At 36.2% G+C, this 17,069-nt stretch overlaps 1 protein-coding gene across 15 annotated transcripts in view; it reads right to left on the bottom strand.

Moving 5' to 3' along the window:
* The window catches only part of RPAP2 (RNA polymerase II associated protein 2), a 127,508-nt gene that overhangs the window by 105,251 nt on the left and 5,188 nt on the right, over window positions 1-17,069 (bottom strand). For 14 of the 15 annotated variants that reach the window (XR_003033839.2, XR_233990.5, XR_009493793.1 and 11 more), the window contains 4 exon segments: window positions 16,165-16,279; window positions 10,919-11,017; window positions 10,650-10,715; window positions 8,586-8,674 (listed from right to left, as the gene is read on the bottom strand). Coding sequence is in view for 12 of the 15 variants with exons in the window: in XM_005204296.5 (XP_005204353.2) it covers window positions 8,586-8,674; window positions 10,650-10,715; window positions 10,919-11,017; window positions 16,165-16,279 (369 nt within the window). In the remaining 3 variants the exon portion in view is untranslated. 15 annotated transcript variants of the gene reach the window in all.

A 17,069-nucleotide genomic window follows, 5' to 3' on the forward strand; every position in this document is an offset into this window, starting at 1 on the left:
ACTTTAGGTCTTTGAAAGTCTAAGTTCTAACATGTTGCCTCTAATTAAAGCCAGAAAAAGCAACCCCCAAAGTTGTGATGAAACCATCTTTACATAACCCCTCCCATAGGAATTCAATATAGTTCATTATTTTCCTCTCTGTTGTTTCAGTTTTCTGACTTCATGTAAAGAAAACTATGTTGAACATTGTTTCTAGATGCTTTAAGAATGAACTTAATACTCTGATTTCCAATCTATAAAAGAGAGAGAGGTACCTGACACTAAAATAAACTAAAATTGAGTTTGATGAGGTATTGAACAAAAGATTCCATATAAAACTTCAGTTTGTTTTTCCTATGAGCTGTTTTAGAAACAAGGCACCAAGTCACATTACTTTCTTTTCTATCTGTTTTAGATGAAATTCAAAAGCTTTTTGTTAGAAATACCATTTTTCTTCAATCTAGGTACCTTCCATTCCCTTCATGTTGTCCTGAGACATTTAATCGAGATAATTTCAACTTTAAAAATAAGTAACCATGTTAAAGAATACTTTCAAGCTGGTTCTCCATAAACATTATTTTCACTAAATTATAAATCAGATGATTAACTGTAACTTTACCAAAGTAAGTCTAAAACTAGAAAAAGCACACCAAAAGACCTTGATGTGTGTTTGTATATATCACTTAGAATATTTGTATTATAAATAAACCAACAGAAGCAGCAGACTGCTATTCCCTCCTGTGGTGGGAATTTTTCAAATATGTTAAAAGCTGTTTCAGAAAGTTTTTAATCTGTCTACCAAGCAACAGAGGTGACTGTTCAGGAAGAGGTTATAGAAGTTGTTCTGCAGAGGTTTTTGGCTTCCGCACCTCTGAGATTATACTGTGTTTATTGCCAAGAAACATGTGTGAAAACCCCCTACGCTGGGCCACATGATGGCGCTTTCAGCTCTGTCAGCATTAACCATTTACCCCAATTTCATCTTTTAAATCAAACTTTGATTCTAAACGTTTGTCCTTCCTCCTTAGCTTTAACTCCTTATTTTTTAATTACAATTTTAGAAGATTCCCTCCTTCAAAGACTTGTCAGAGCCTCCAGTTAACCACAGGATTTATAAATGTAACTATATAGTACTACTACCTGAAGGAGCATGCTGTCTTAGGAACAAAACTGTATGTGGTCTGGTTCTGGCCACCAAGTGAATGAGAATTTTCTAACTCACAACACGAGAAGCCTCACACTGTGTCATACCCAGGCCATCTAGGTCACTGTTTTGTCTCTGACAGGGCATCAGGAGCCCTTCTGTGTAAAGCACTGCTGCTGTCCACGACATTAAAGACACACTCCAGATAGTTTTACCTTAATAAGGAAAACAAGGGAACACAAACCCTCTAAGACCCTTTCTGACTCCAAAGCCTCAATAGAAATATGGAGCTAGAATTCATGAATTTGTCTAAATTTTTCCTAAGCTGCTTTATACATTTTTACTAAGGAGGAAGTGAGTTCATTATGGCACAAAGTAATATTTGATAAATTTTAGGAGATAATATAGGCTTTAGTATTTTAGAATCTGGTGGATAGATTAATATTACTTTTCATAACAATGTAAGAAAAACCAAACTGAGTCAAATTTAACATTCTACTGACAAATGGTAAGATCATGGTGTCTCTGAATATGTAGATTTCAAGTTGTTTGAGACATACTATAAAATATTCTTGGTTTTTATTCATAATATAAAAACTTCAATTCAGTCTTTTATCAGCCTTCTACAAGACTAAAGAATTCTAATTAAAGTCAGTAACTTTTATTCTAAACTCTTAAATGAGACAGACTTCCCTAAAAGGTAGTATATATTTCCCTAGGCTTATGCTGATATTTTAAATTTTCATCATTTTTATAAATGAGACATTTCTTACCCAGAAAACTTTCAACTATAGCAGCAGTGACTGACTTAGAACTGTTAAAACATTAAAATGAAAGGGAACTAAGGTTAAATGCAAGTTTCTACTTTACAAATGAGGAAAATGAGATTCAGTGCTGATAAGACTTTCCTAGAGTAAAACAATACTAAAATCCTAAGCTGGAGTCAACAAAACAGTGCTCTGCAGATCAGGACCAACCAGTTAAGGAGGTTGCTACCAGCATTTCAAAAAAAGCAACAGAGTAGAAAATAACAGAGGCTTTCCATGTAGTGAGGATAAACATTATTTCATAAAACTTTTTGTTCAGTTCTATGTATGTGTTGGATAAGGTAAAATGGTAAAAAATTCTGGAACTTGTTCATGAATACAGAGAACAAACAAGGGGTTGCCAGAAGGGAGACGGGTGTGTGTGTCGATGAAATAGGTGAAGGGGATTAAGAGGTACAAACCTCCAATTTTAAAAGAAATAAGCCACGGAGATGTAAAGTACAGCATAAGGAATATGGTCAATAATACTGTAATAACTTTGTATGGGAACAGATGGTTACTGGACTTATCATGGTAATCATTCCATAATGTATGTAATTATCAAATCACCACTAGTACACCTGAGACTAATATATAATACTGTATGTCAACCATATTTCAATTAAAAAAAGATTTTGGAAGTTATTACAATAAAATATCTAATTCTTTGAGTAGATTTTCAAATTTATTATTTTTAAATTATAATGAAAATAGCAATTAATATTAATAAAATTATAACTTGCAATTATGGTGATACAGCCGTCTATGGGGTTGCACAGAGTCGGACACGACTGAAGCGACTTAGCAGCAGCAGCACCTTATTTATTACAACTCGTTCAAAACTAATAAAAATATCTCTGCATTAAATACTAAATGTTGGCATTTTTTTTTTAAAGCCATTTTTTGCCTTTAAAAGATATACTATGGGGTGTAACATTCATACCTATGTGAACAGACTTTAAAATACATTTCTGTAAAGTTATGTGAACAGACTTTCTTTAAAATACATTTTTGTAAAGCTTATATGTACAATATCTAGACAAGCTTTTTAAGAAAATATTGAATTCCAGAATTCTGATCATTAGCACACATAAAAATACCAAACATTTTTTGTGAAAAAACAGTGACCTCTAGTGGATTAAATAAACTGACATAATGTTTGCCTTTAAGAATTCAGAAATTAAGGTAACACTGATGCATCCAGTTATGAAAAATACTGACATGGTATACGGACAACTACTATGCATAAATAAGGGCTATAGTTACACTATGTACAATGTGATAACTGTGTATTTATAAATTGCTCACTGGTTACTTCCAATCAAGAAAGAATCCTAGCTTTGTTCAGAATCTATAACTAGCTTAAGAAATACACTTATTCTTTCTGATCGTGTGTGATAATGAAGTTGGATTAAATTATCTCTAAGGATCCTTTCAGTTCTTTCATTGTGATCCTTTAATTCATCTTGCATACCAATGCCAGACTAAATTCTATTCAAAAATGTTGAGTGGCTCCTCAGCTCTTGAGTACATCCTACTCCTGTAAGTTTATTTTCTCATCTCTGCTTAAAGTTTTTCATTATGCGGTGTTTTAACCTCACTAACTTACATTATAGGTGCCCATTACAATAAGTCAAATTTGTTTCACTCAAGTGTATTTGTTTTGCTATCCCAATGAGATTTAAACGTAACCACAGAGGTTGGCTTTCACACATGTGTGTGCACAAGCAGACGCATGCATCCTGCTGGGTAGTAAGAGTACACTGCCCTACCTACCTACCTACCTACTTTTATTTTTTGGCCGCACTGTGCAGCATGCAGGTTCTTAGCTCCCAGACCAGGGATGGAACCTGCACCCCCCTGTCCAGCAGAGGGCTGGACAACCAGGAAAGTCCCTACACACTTTAAATGTAAATTAAGTTGGTAAGTTTCAAAAAACCAAGGGCATTTTTATCTTTCATTTTAGTGAGGTGGGGAAGGGTATATAAAGTAGAATTTCAAGAACCATAAATATAAATTGACAGAGCTTCATATTTTGGGAAAAAACTAGGCATTCTGAAGATAGGATGGTAAGATTTTGGGAAAAGGTTAGAGGAAGGAATGTTTTTAAATTAGTTAAAGGAAGTACCAATTTGAAGAAAACAGATGGCAGGAAAGGTGCTTTGATAAACGGTTTTGAAGCAGATATGTGGATGGACTAAAGGAGAACGCTAAGTTCAAGAAGTAGAAAAAAGATCTCTGGAAGCAAAGCTAAGAACTCAAGCAAACATCAGTTTGAACACTGAGAAATGTAATATGTTGCTGTCATTAGAACTGAGGAGGCAATGGCAGCTCTCGTGAAAGAAATTTAGATTGGGTCATTTATTTTTCTGGAGTTGAGCTGTAGGAGTTGCTTGTATATTTTTGAGATCAGTTGTTTGTCAGTTGCTTCACTTGCTATTCTCCAAAGAAGACATACAGATGGCTAACAAACACATGAAAAGATGCTCAACATCACTCATTATCAGAGAAATGTCATGTATTTGCATGTCATACATGCAAATCAAAACCACTATGAGGTACCATTTCACACCAGTCAGAATGGCTGCGATCCAAAAGTCTACAAGCAATAAATGCTGGAGAGGGTGTGGAGAAAAGGGAACCCTCTTACACTGTTGCTAGGAATGCAAACTAGTACAGCCACTATGGAGAACAGTGTGGAGATTCCTTAAAAAACTGGAAATAGAACTGCCTTATGATCCAGCAATCCCACTGCTGGGCATACACACTGAGGAAACCAGAAGGGAAAGAGACACGTGTACCCCAATGTTCATCGCAGCACTGTTTATAATAGCCAGGACATGGAAGCAACCTAGATGTCCATCAGCAGATGAATGGATAAGAAAGCTGTGGTACATATACACAATGGAGTATTACTCAGCCATTAAAAACAATACATTTGAATCAGTTCTAATGAGGTGGATGAAACTGGAGCCTATTATACAGAGTGAAGTAAGCCAGAAAGAAAAACACCAATACAGTATACTAACACATATATACGGAATTTAGAAAGATGCTAACAATAACCCTGTGTACGAGACAGCAAAAGAGACACTGATGTATAGAACAGTCTTATGGACTCTGTTGCAGAGGGAGAGGGTGGGAAGATTGGGGAGAATGGCATTGAAACATGTATAATATCATGTATGAAACGAGCTGCCAGTCCAGGTTTGATGCACGATACTGGATGCTTGGGGCTGGTGCACTAGGACGACCCAGAGGGATGGTATGGGGAGGGAGGAGGGTTCAGGATGGGGAACACATGTATACCTGTGGCGGATTCATTTTGATATTTGGCAAAACTAATACGATTTGTAAAGTTTAAAAATAAAGTAAAATTTTAAAAAAAAATTTAGAAAGAATTATTAAGAGAAAAAATGATAGTTAAAAAGGTGCTTATAACTTTCTAGAAACATTGGACAATGCTACAATCTTTTATCTCCAAATAAGAAAGTCAGGCTGGCAGAGAAATGATGAGCAATTTAGTCTCTATAATGTTTAATTCAATTAACAAAGGCCACACTGTAGTATATTCAACATATTCTAAACCACACAGAATTGGCTCAGCAGGCAAAGGCGTCTGCAAACAAAGGTACTGTCACCAGTACAACTGATGCCAGGTGAACATACAGCAGTGCTGTTACTTGAGCATCCAGTAAGATTATTTAGCATGTATCTTATTTTACCTCAAATAACACTGCTTTGTGTTATAATATTCTCTATCAAACATGAATTACTTGAGACATTATCTCATTAATTTAAGCCTTTGTATAGATATGTAACAATAATTTTTGTTTCCTCTTTAACATTATGGCAACTTTCCTTCAGTAATGAATTCTCTTTCAAATTCAGCAACTACTAAAATGTTATAAATGTTCAAACATTTCTCAAAAGGCAACAACCCATGAGTGTCTATAAACTTTTTTGCTAAAAATGACTCTTTAAATTGGCTTTTTTAAATTTATAAAATATTGTACTGACTTTTAATAAAGATTAAATAAATTAAATAATAAATTATTTAATAAGTTAGAAAACAAAATTAGAAATAAGTAAATTATTAAACTAAATAAATTAGTTCTAATTAATTAAATTAGAACTTTTTAACCTTAGTACATAGTTAAGAACTATGTACAGAGGTTCATAACACTGTACAGGAGGCAGTGACCAAAACCATCCCAAAGAAAAAGAAATACAAGAAGGCAAAGTGGCTGTCTGAATGGCATTACACATAGCTGAGGAAAGAAGAGAAGCAAAAAGCAAAGGAGAAAGGGAAAGAAATAACCAACTGAATGCAGAATTCTAGAGATAAGAAAGCCTTCTTAAATGAACAGTGCAAAGAAGTAGAGGGAAAAAAAAATAGAATGGGAAAGACTAGAGATCTCTTCAAGAAAATTAGAGATACTAAGGGGACATTTCACCTAAGGATGGGCATGTAAAGGACAGAAATGGTAAGGACCTAACAGAAGCAGAAGAGATTAAGAAGAGGTGGCAAGAATGTACAGAATGACTACACAAAAAAGATCTTAATGACCCAAAAACCACAATGAAGTGGTCACTCACCTAGAGTCTGAAGTCAAGTGGGTCTTAGAAACCATTACTACAAACAAGGCTAGTGGAGGTGATGGAATTCCAGCTGAGCTATTTTATATCCTAAAAGATGATGCTGTCAAAGTGCTACACTCAGTACGTCAGCAAATTTGGAAAACTCAGCAATGGGCACACGACTGGAAAAGGTCAGTTTTCACTCCAATCCCAAAAAGGGTAATGCCAAAGAATGTTCAAAATACCATACAATTTTGCTCATTTTGCATGCTAACACAGTTATGCTCAAAATCCTTCAAGCTAGGCTTCAGCAGTGGTGAACTGAGAACTTTCAGATGTACATGCTGTGTTTAGAAAAGGCAGAGGAACCAGAAATCAAATTACCAAGATCCTTTGGATGACAGAGAAAGCAAGGCAATTCCAGAAAAACATCTACTTCTGATTCACCGACTATGCTAAAGCCTTTGACTGTATGGATCACAACAAATTGGAAAATTCTTTCAGAGATGGAAATACCAAACCACCTTACTTTAGAAACCTGTATGTGGGTCAAGAAGCAATGATTAGAACCTTACATGGAACAAATGACTGGTTCCAAACTGGGAAAGGGGTACGACTAGGCTGTATATTCTCACTCTGCTTAATTTAGTTTATATGCAGAGGACATCATGCAAAATACCAGGATGGATGAATCACAAGCTGGAATCAAGACTGACAGGAGATATATCAACAACCTCAGATATAGAGATGACAAGACTCTAATGGTAAAAAGTGTAGAGGAACTAAAAAGCCTCTTGATGGGGATGAAAGTGGAGAGTGAAAAAGCTGGCTGAAAACTCAGCGTTCAAAAAACAAAGATCACGGCATCCAGTCCCATCACTTCAAGGCAAACAGATGGGGAAAAAGTGGAAGCACTGGCAGATTTTATTTTCTTGAGCTCCAAAATCACTGCAGATGGTGACTGCAGCCGTGAAATTAAAAGACGCTCGCTCCTTGGAAGAAAAGCTATGACCAACCTAGACAGCATATTAAAAAGCAGAGACACCACTTTGCCAACAAAGGTCTGTCTAGTCAAAGCTATTGTTTTTCCCATAGTCATGTACAGATGTGAGAGCTGGACCATAAAGAAGGCTGAGTGCCAAAGAATTGGACTTTCGAACTGTGGTGCTGAAGAAGACTCAAGAGTCCCTTGGAGTGCAAAGGAGATTAAACCAGTCAATCCTAAAGGAAATCAACCCTGAAAATTCATTGGAAAGACTGATGCTGAAGCTCCAATACTTTGGCCACCTGATTTGAAGAGCCAACTTGTTGTAAAAGACCCTGATGCTGGGAAAGACTGAAGGCGAAAGGAGAAGAGAGTGGCAGAAGACGAGATGGTTGCAGAGCATCACCCACTCAATGGGCACTGAGCAAACTCTGGAAAAGAGTGAAGGACAGGGAAGCAGTCCATGGCACTGCAAAGAGTCGGACATGACTTAGTAACAGAACAGCAAGATACAGTTCTCTAGGTGGCACGAGTGGTAAAGAACACTTCTACCAATGCAGCAGACAGAGACATGGGTTTGATCCCTGGGTTGGGGAGATCCCCTGGAGGAGGGCATGGCAACCCACTCTAAAATTCTTGCCTGGAAAATCCCATGGATGGAGGAGCCTGTTAGGCTACAATCATGGGGTTACAATGAGTTAGACACAACTGAAGCGACTTAGCACATGGCATGCACATACAGCTTCCTACCAAGTAAGTTCAGTTGGATCTAAGATCCTGTACCTTCTGGAAAAATTTAAAATTCTCATCCCAGGATTATTATATTATTAGGATTAATAGAAATAACCATGAGAGCAGGAAGCAAAGTTCATTTTGTTCTTAAAGCTAAAACAGAAAACAAGTAACATCTGTAGGTACTTTCTGATTTTAAGTGTAAAATCCTTAAAAATTCTGCTTGAAATATAACCATTTCCCCACAATGAAAATGTATATAATAAATGCATTCCAAAGAAAACTAACCTACTCTTTACATATCTCAAAAACTATAAAGAAATATATGAACAAATATATACATAATGATTTAAATTACCTTTCTTCCTCGCGAATCCACACTGGACTTTTAGGAATTTGTGCTTCAAAAAACTTAGATGCTTTATAACAAAAATTGCTGCAAAAACACTGAAAAGAACATTTTAAAACCAGCAACTTATTGTTCTTATTTGAAATACAATTTATGTACAGAAGAGAATATAAAACATAAATATGTAGTTCACAGAAAAAAAAAAATCCAAGAATTGACCACTCAAGTTAAGAAATAAGATTTAGTACCTTTGAAGGCTTTTCTGTGTTCCTCCCCAATCGCATCGCTTTCCACATTCCCCAGAGATAACCACTATCATAAATTCTATTACTCATTCCTTTGCTTTCTTTCAGTCTTGCTACTGACATTTGGTTTTGCCTATTTTTAAACTTTGTCTAAACGGAATAATATTATGTATTCTTGTATTCTGTTCCACATCATGTTTTCCAGAGTCATTTATGTAGCCATAGCCTATGCATTTACACTGTGTATTACATTCCATTGCCTAAGTATTACTACCTTTTAGTTACCGTTTAAGAACAATGAGTTGCTATTTTTTGTTATCATTACCATGTTACATGAACCTTTTTTAATTACAATTTTTACAATAAAAAAATTGTGGGATGATACACAAAATTCATCATCTTACACATTTTTAAGTGTTCAGGTCAGTGGCTTTAAGTACCTCTTACTATTTTGCAACTATCACCATCATCCATCTCCAGAAATCTTTTCATCTTACAAAACTGAGACTTCACACCGATTAAACTGTAACTCCCCATTTCCACCTCCTGTGACAAAAACCATTCTACTTTCTGTCTCCATAAATTTGACTACTCTCAATTACGTTACATAAGTAGAATCATAGACTATTTTTCCTTTTGTACTGGCTTATCTCACTTAGAACAATGTCTTCATTCAGTTGTAGCTGTGTCAGAATTTCTTTCCTTCTGAAGGCTAAATAACATTCTATTTTATGTACTGAATATGCACCATATTTTGTTTATCCTACTAGAACATTCACGGGCTTCCCTGGTAGTTCTGATGGTAAAGAATCTGCCTGCAATACAGGAGACCCAGGTTCCATCCCTGGGTCAGGAAGATCCCCTGGAGGATGAATGGCAACCTTCCCCCATATTCTTGCCTGGAAAACCCCATGGACAGAGGAGCCTGGCAGGTTACAGTCCACGGGGACACAAAAGAGTCATACACATCTGAGCAACCAAGCAGCAGGCTACAGTCCGCGAGGTCGCAAAAGAGTCGGACACGTCTGAGCAACTAAGCACAAGGAACATTGATACACATATGTACTTGTGTACACAGGTTAAATAAGAAAGAGTTTATACCAAAGAACAGAATGGTCTCAAAGAATGTGTAAATTTGACTTTAACAAATTTGATTTTGCCAAACAGTTTCTGAGAAAGGTTGTATCAATATTTATTTGACCAGAAGTATGAATCTGTGGTCAGTTATGCGTGAGAAATGTAACTCCTGATTTGTAGCTTATCTTTTCACTCTTGTTTTAGAACTTCTAATGAGCAATGTTGTCTATTTTAATGTAGAAAAATTTATCAGGTTTTCCTCTATGGTCTATAATTTTCTATCTTATTTAATAAATTCTCTCCAAGTTCTAAAAACATATTTTTTTACATTTAGGTTCTTAATCTACCTAAAATTGATCTTTGTATACACACTCTAATAGCTATCATTTTTTCTGTATGGATAATTGGGCTTATATAATTTATTAAAAAACCCATCCTTTCTCCACTGATCTAAAATACTCCTGATGTCTTATGTTCAGTGTCCACATAAGTAGTAGAAGTCTGTTTCTGGCTCTCTATTCTGTTCTATGATTCACTCACCTGAATTCATGCCAATATGCAATTTTTAAATGTTCACATACTAACTAAAGTGTAAGCAAAAAAATTTTTGAATGCTATAAATATTTATAAACGAAAAACTTTTAACATAGTCATTTTCTAAAAGGCAAGATTTTAAACAGATATTTTTAGAATTCCATTTAATATAATATTAAATATTAACTCCCACAGTGATGATAATCTTTAAACTTACCTTTCTTTCAGTAATATCATAGACTTTATTAGTTTTGGTAGAAATTTTATATTTCTGTTTTGGTACCTAAAGAAAAGAAAGTATAGTGTATGATAGAATTCAAGTAATAAACATGAACTTTATGGTTAACATTAAGTCATCTACATATTGTATCTTTGGCTAACCCACATCATTAGTTCATGACTTCGGTTTTATTGTTCTTTTTACATGGTATTTTGGTAAATACGAAAGTTAAAAGTCTACATGTTCAAGAAAAAAAAGTTACTTACAATTCCTAGCTTGTTCTGACATAAAGGATAGCCACAGAGTTTGATAATAGAACGCTCATCCACAACATCACTATAGTGAGCAGGTGTGATGAACTTCCCCTGCAACGAAATGAGAGGGGCACTTACTTGACCAGATTATTCAAAAAGTTTATTTATCAGCTCTTTAGGCCTCATTGATCTTATATGAAAACACAGGGATCGTAAAAGTACCAATCTTATAGGTTTGATGTACCGATCTCATAGATTTGATAGAATCAGAGGAGAAAATAAAGGAAAAGCACTTAGAAAAGTGCTTCTAGACACATTCTAGGTACTTAGGAAATGTAAGTTATTATTTAAAAAACACAAACCCATAAAACCCCCAAAATTTCTGCCACAGTAAACTATACATCTTTGTAGATTATACAATTCATGAAATAATTGAGGCAAGAGGAAGAGGTGATGCTATTCTGATTACTATATCAAAGGAAAATATTAATAGTATATTTTTTATTTTTAAAAGTGTTACTCAAAAATAAAAATAAAATCATATACAATTTTACCTATTTCTGAAAGCACAGTCTTATAAACAAAGTATATTAAAGGTGTCATTGTGACTCCTGAACAAATTTTTGTGCAAAATCTTCCATCTTCTGAAAAAACACAACAGTGAGGTGACAGTTATAAGCTAACACCAAATATTTTTCTTTGACATTTTCTTGTTCAAATAATCTCAGATCTACCACCCAGAATGATGGGTTGGCTATGTCAGTAGGCTAGAGGGGAATGTTTAAAGGCAAGAGATAGAGTGATGAAGAAAGTCTCAGAAGAGGAGGAAGAAGATGAAGTTGAGCAAATAGGTGGAAGGATGGGTCAAGGCAAAGAAGAATGTCCCCTCTTCTGATGAGGAGGAGTAAAGGCGAGGCTAAGTAAGCTAAGGTGAGCAAGGGAGTGCAGTAGAGAAAAAAATCCAGGTGTCTGCTGTGTTCTCCATGAGTTAGGCAACAGCTTAGCAGAATGGAGTATGGAATTGGGGAAAGCAGTAATGATGGGAAGAGTGGCAGTGGGTGGTTAGAAAGGGTGCTAATTACAGATATAAATGAAATATATATATATATTATATAAAAAATAAACAAGGCCCTGCTGTATAGCACAGAGAACCACAGCAGAGTCAGAGATGATTGAGTGACTAAGCATGCATGTGCACACACACACAAGTGTAACTGAACACTTGGCTGTATACCAGAAACTAACATTACATTGTATACTAACGGAACTTCAATAAAAAAACAACAAACCAACCAACCTCAGTTCTTGAGACAAAGCAGCATTTCTGGTTTGTCTTTAGAGTCATCGAGTATGGAGATTCTGATGCAGTTACCCGTATCAATTTAAATATTGTCATATTTATATTCCTCGTTTAGGAAAATCTCTGAGCCACACCAAGAATTATTTCTACAATAAAATCTCTAGCTTTAATTTTCCATTTCTTTTTTCTCATAAGGATTATGAGGATATAACACACATTTCAAGTTTTTAATGCAATAAAGCCATTAATGAAAACAAAAAAAAAATTTTAATGTAAATGATAATTCTCATGTGTTGATTAAACCATAGGGGGTCTGTATCTCATGTTTTTAAAATATCAAAATGAATGAAGTTACATTAACAGAAATAATGATTTTCTAATACTAAAACAGGACAACATACAGCCTATGAAAAAAGGACATGGCAATCAGCAGTGCAAAGCAAGGAAAATCAAGTGAGATTAGCAGACTGGTTAAAAGAACTACTATTAAGGGATAAAACGTGCATGTTACCTCTCTCAAGTACATTTTAAAGTCATTATAAAACAAAGAATGCATAATAGTAATAGCTGGTTATCTTTAAATGCACAAATTATATAGCGTGTGACTGACAACAAATTCAAAGATTTCAATAATGCAAGGAAGTTTCATGTTATACCGATTTAAAGACTTTATACTATGGAAGTGTTAGTCTCTCAGTCATGTCTGATTCTTTGCAACCCCATGAACTGCAGCCCAATAGGCTCTTCTGTCCATGGGATTCTCTAGGAAAATATACTTGAGTGGGTAGTCATTTCCTTCTTCAGGGGATCTTCCCTACCCAGGGATCAAACTGAGGTCTCCTGCATTGTAGACAGTATCTTCACCATCTGAGCCACCAGGGAAGCTGGTGGCAAACCACTTCAGCGTTCTTGCCTTGAGAACCCCATGAACAGTACGAAAAGGCAAAAAGGTATGACACTGAAAGATGAGCCCCCAAGGTCAGTAGGTGTCCAATGTTACTGGAGAAACAGTTCCAGAAAGAATGAAGAGAGTGGACTGAGGTGGGAATGTCTCCTAGTTGTGGATGTGTCTGGTGGTGTATAGTCTGATACTGTACAGAACAATAATGCATAGGAACCTGGAATGTTAGGTACATGAATCAAGGCAAATTAGATGTGGTCAACCAGGAGATGGCAAGAGTGGACACTAACATCTTAGGAATCATGGACAGGTGATGATGGACAGGAATGGGTGAATTTAATTAAGATGACCATTATGTCTACTATGGTGGGCAAGAATCCCTTAGAAGAAATGGAGTAGCCCTCATAGTCAACAAAAGAGTCTGAAATGTAGTACTTGGGTGCAATCTCAAAAATGAGAGAATGATCTCGGTTTGTTTCCAAGACAAATCATTCAACAACACAGTAATCCAAGTCTATGCCCCAACCACTGACACTGAAGTTGAATGTTCTATAAAGACCTACAAGACATTCTAAAACTAACACCAAAAAACTATGTCCTTTTCATCACAGGGGATTGGAATGCAAAAGCAGGAAGTCAAGAGATACCTGAAATATCTAGCAAGTTTGGCCTTGCAGTACAAAATGAAGCAGGGCAAAAGCTCACAGAGTTTTGTCCAGAGAACACACTGGTCATAGCAAATATCCTCTTCCAAAACACAAGAGATGGCTCTACATGTGGACATCACCAGATAGTCAATACTGAAATCAGACTGATGATATTCTTTGGTGCCAAAGATGGAGAAGCTCTATACAGTCAGCAAAAACAAGACCGGGACCTGACTGTGGCTCAGATCATGAAGTCCTTATTACAAAATTCAGACTTAAACTGAAGAACGCAGGGAAAACCACTTGGCCATTCAGGTATGACCTAAATCAAATCCCTTATGATTATAAAGTGGAAGTGCAAATAGATTCAACGGATTAGATCTGATAAGGGTATCTGAAGAACTATGGACAGAGGTTTGTAACACTGTACAGAAGACAGTGACCAAAACCCTCCTAAAGAAAAAGAAATGCCAAGAAGGCAAAGCAGTTGTCTTAGGAGGCCTTACGAACAGCTGAGAAAAGAAGTGAAGCAAAAGGCAAAGGAGAAAGGGAAAGACACACCCAACTGAAGGCAGAGTTCCAGAGAACAGCAAAGAAGAAAGCTTTCTTAAATGAACAATGCAAAGAATTAGAGGAGAATGGGAATGGAAAGATTAGAGATCTCTTCAGGAAAATTGGAGATACCAAGGGAACACTTCATGCAAAGATGAGCACAATAAAGGAGAGACACAGCAAAGACCTAACAGAAATGGAAAAAGTTAAAAAGAGGTGGCAAGAATACACAGAACTGTATAAAAAAAGGTCTTAATGATCCAGATAATCGCAATGGTGTGGTCACTCACCTAGAGCCTGACATCCTAGAGTGTGAAGTGAAGTGGGCCTTAGGAAGCATTACTACAAACAAAGCAAGTGGAAGTGATGGAATTCCAGCTATTTCAAATCCTAAAAGATGATGCTGTTAAAGTGCTGCACTCAATATGTTAGCAAATTTGGAAAATTCAGCAGTGGCCACAGGACTGGAAAAAGTCAATTTTCATTCCAATCCCATAGAAGGGCAATGCCAAAGAATATTCAAACTAACATACAATTGTGCTTATTTCACATCCTTGCAAGGTAATACTCAAAATCCTTCAAACTAGGCTTCAACAGTACATGAAGTGATAACTTCCAGATGTAAAAGCTGGGTTTAGAAAAGGCAGAGGAACAGAGATCAAACTGCCACATACAATGGATCACAGAAAAGGCAAGAGAATTCCAGAAAAACATCTACTTCTGCTGCATTGACTACAATAAAGCCTTTGACTGTGTGGATCACAACAAACTGTGGAAAATTCTTCAAGAGATTCTCCCAAGAGATGGGAATACCAGACCACCTTACCTGCCTCCTGAGAAACATGTGTATGCAGGTCAAGAAGCAGTAGTTGGAACCAAACACGGAACCAATGGACTGGCTCAAACCTGGGAAAGGAGTATGTTCAGGCTGTATATTGTCACTCTGCTTAATTAACAAATGCAGAACACATCATGCAAAATGCCGGGCTGGACGAATCACAAGTTGGAAGCAACACTGCTGGGAGAAATGTCAATAATCTCAGATATGCAGATGATACCACCCTAATGCCAGAAAGCAAAGAGGAACTAAAAAGCCGCTTGATGAGGGTGAGGGAGGAGAGTGAAAAAGCTGGTTTAAAACTCAACATTCAAAAAACTAAGATAATGGCATCTGGTTCCATCACTTCATGGCAAACAGATAGGGAAAAAATGGCAACAGTGGCAGATTTTATTTTCTTGGGTTCTAAAATCACTGAAGATGGTGACTGCAGCCATGAAATTCAGATGCTTGCTCCTTGGAAGAAAAGCTATGACAAACCTAGACAGCATTATTAAAAAGCAGAGACACCACAATGCCAACAAAGGTCCATATATAGTCAAAGCTATGGTTTTTCCAGTAGTCATGTATGGATGTGAGAGTTGGACCATAAAGAAAGTTGAGTGCCATATAACTGATGCTTCCGAATTCTGGTGCTGGAGAAGACTCCTAGGGTCCCTTGGACTGCAAGGAGATGAACCAGTCAATCCTAAAGGAAATCAACCCTGAGTATTCACTGGAAGGACTGATGCTAAAGCTCTAATACTTTGTCCACCTGAAGTGAAGGGCCGATTCATTATAAGAGACCCTGACACTATGAAAGATGGAAGGCAAAACAAAAAGAGGAGGGCAGAGGATGAGTTGGTTAGACAGTATCATCGACTCAATGGACATGAGTTTGAGCAAACTCCAGGAGATAGTGAAGGATAGGGGAGCCTGGAGTGCTGTAGAACATGGGGTCGCAAAGACTCCAACATGACTGACTTAGCCACTGAACAAAACAACAACATAATATAGAAGTAATAATTTATCAATACATACACACTCCCTTAGGAATTCTTCTGAAATATTCTCTTCTAAAAGCTGTTCCACAATATGTAAAGCTTTTCTCTCAAACTCAATCTTCTTTCTCACAGCTGCTTCTAGTTCTGCTTTCCTAAAATTAAAAAAAAATGGTATTTAAGTTATTCTACTTAAGTTTTAGCATAGCCAATTTTCTACATTTTAAAATTAAACACTAACAATGTACTATTTTGCTATTAAGGTTAAATGTATATTTTTAAATGCTGTTCCTTTTGATCCAGTATTTTTCAAAAGGGAAACAAGGTACTTGTTATTGACGTCTGTCATAACAGGATTATTTGACTTCCAGGGCTCAGAGAACAAGGAAGAATTTAGAGTATCCTACAGAAAAGAAAATGGGAGGAAATCTTTTTTTGCCAGTTAAGTCTCTATCATTACTGAAATGATAATTTATCATTCTCTATCATTTCTCTGAGCTTTTACCTAAAAATGGAGGCTTTTCCCTTGAAATCATTAGAAATCAGAAGGGAATGGAGAAGAAAAATATGATTTTGGTTGTTCTCTAAATACAAATTCTTTGTGCTAATTCTCAAATGTTAACTAAATGGCCAGCCTGGTTTAACAGGACAGTCATATTCACAAAGAAGTATTTACTTAATTTTGTTGTAAAGTCTTACTAAATAACTATACTGGTATGACTATACGGTTCAGGAAAACAACAATCTAGGAGGCACCAGTGAAGATCTGTCAGCCTCTGTGGGCCCCACACATATAAAAGCAGAGGCTATCTGATCAAAAAATGGTCCTAACACAGTGTCCTCAATTCCAGCTGCAGTTTAGGGATCATCTGATGAGACCTTTTTTAAAAAAGATACCATGCTCAGGTCCCATTGCAGGCTAACTAAATAAGAATCTTTGAGGAT

Source organism: Bos taurus, chromosome 3 (assembly GCF_002263795.3).
Source record: "Bos taurus isolate L1 Dominette 01449 registration number 42190680 breed Hereford chromosome 3, ARS-UCD2.0, whole genome shotgun sequence".
NCBI classification, from domain to species: domain Eukaryota; kingdom Metazoa; phylum Chordata; class Mammalia; order Artiodactyla; family Bovidae; genus Bos; species Bos taurus.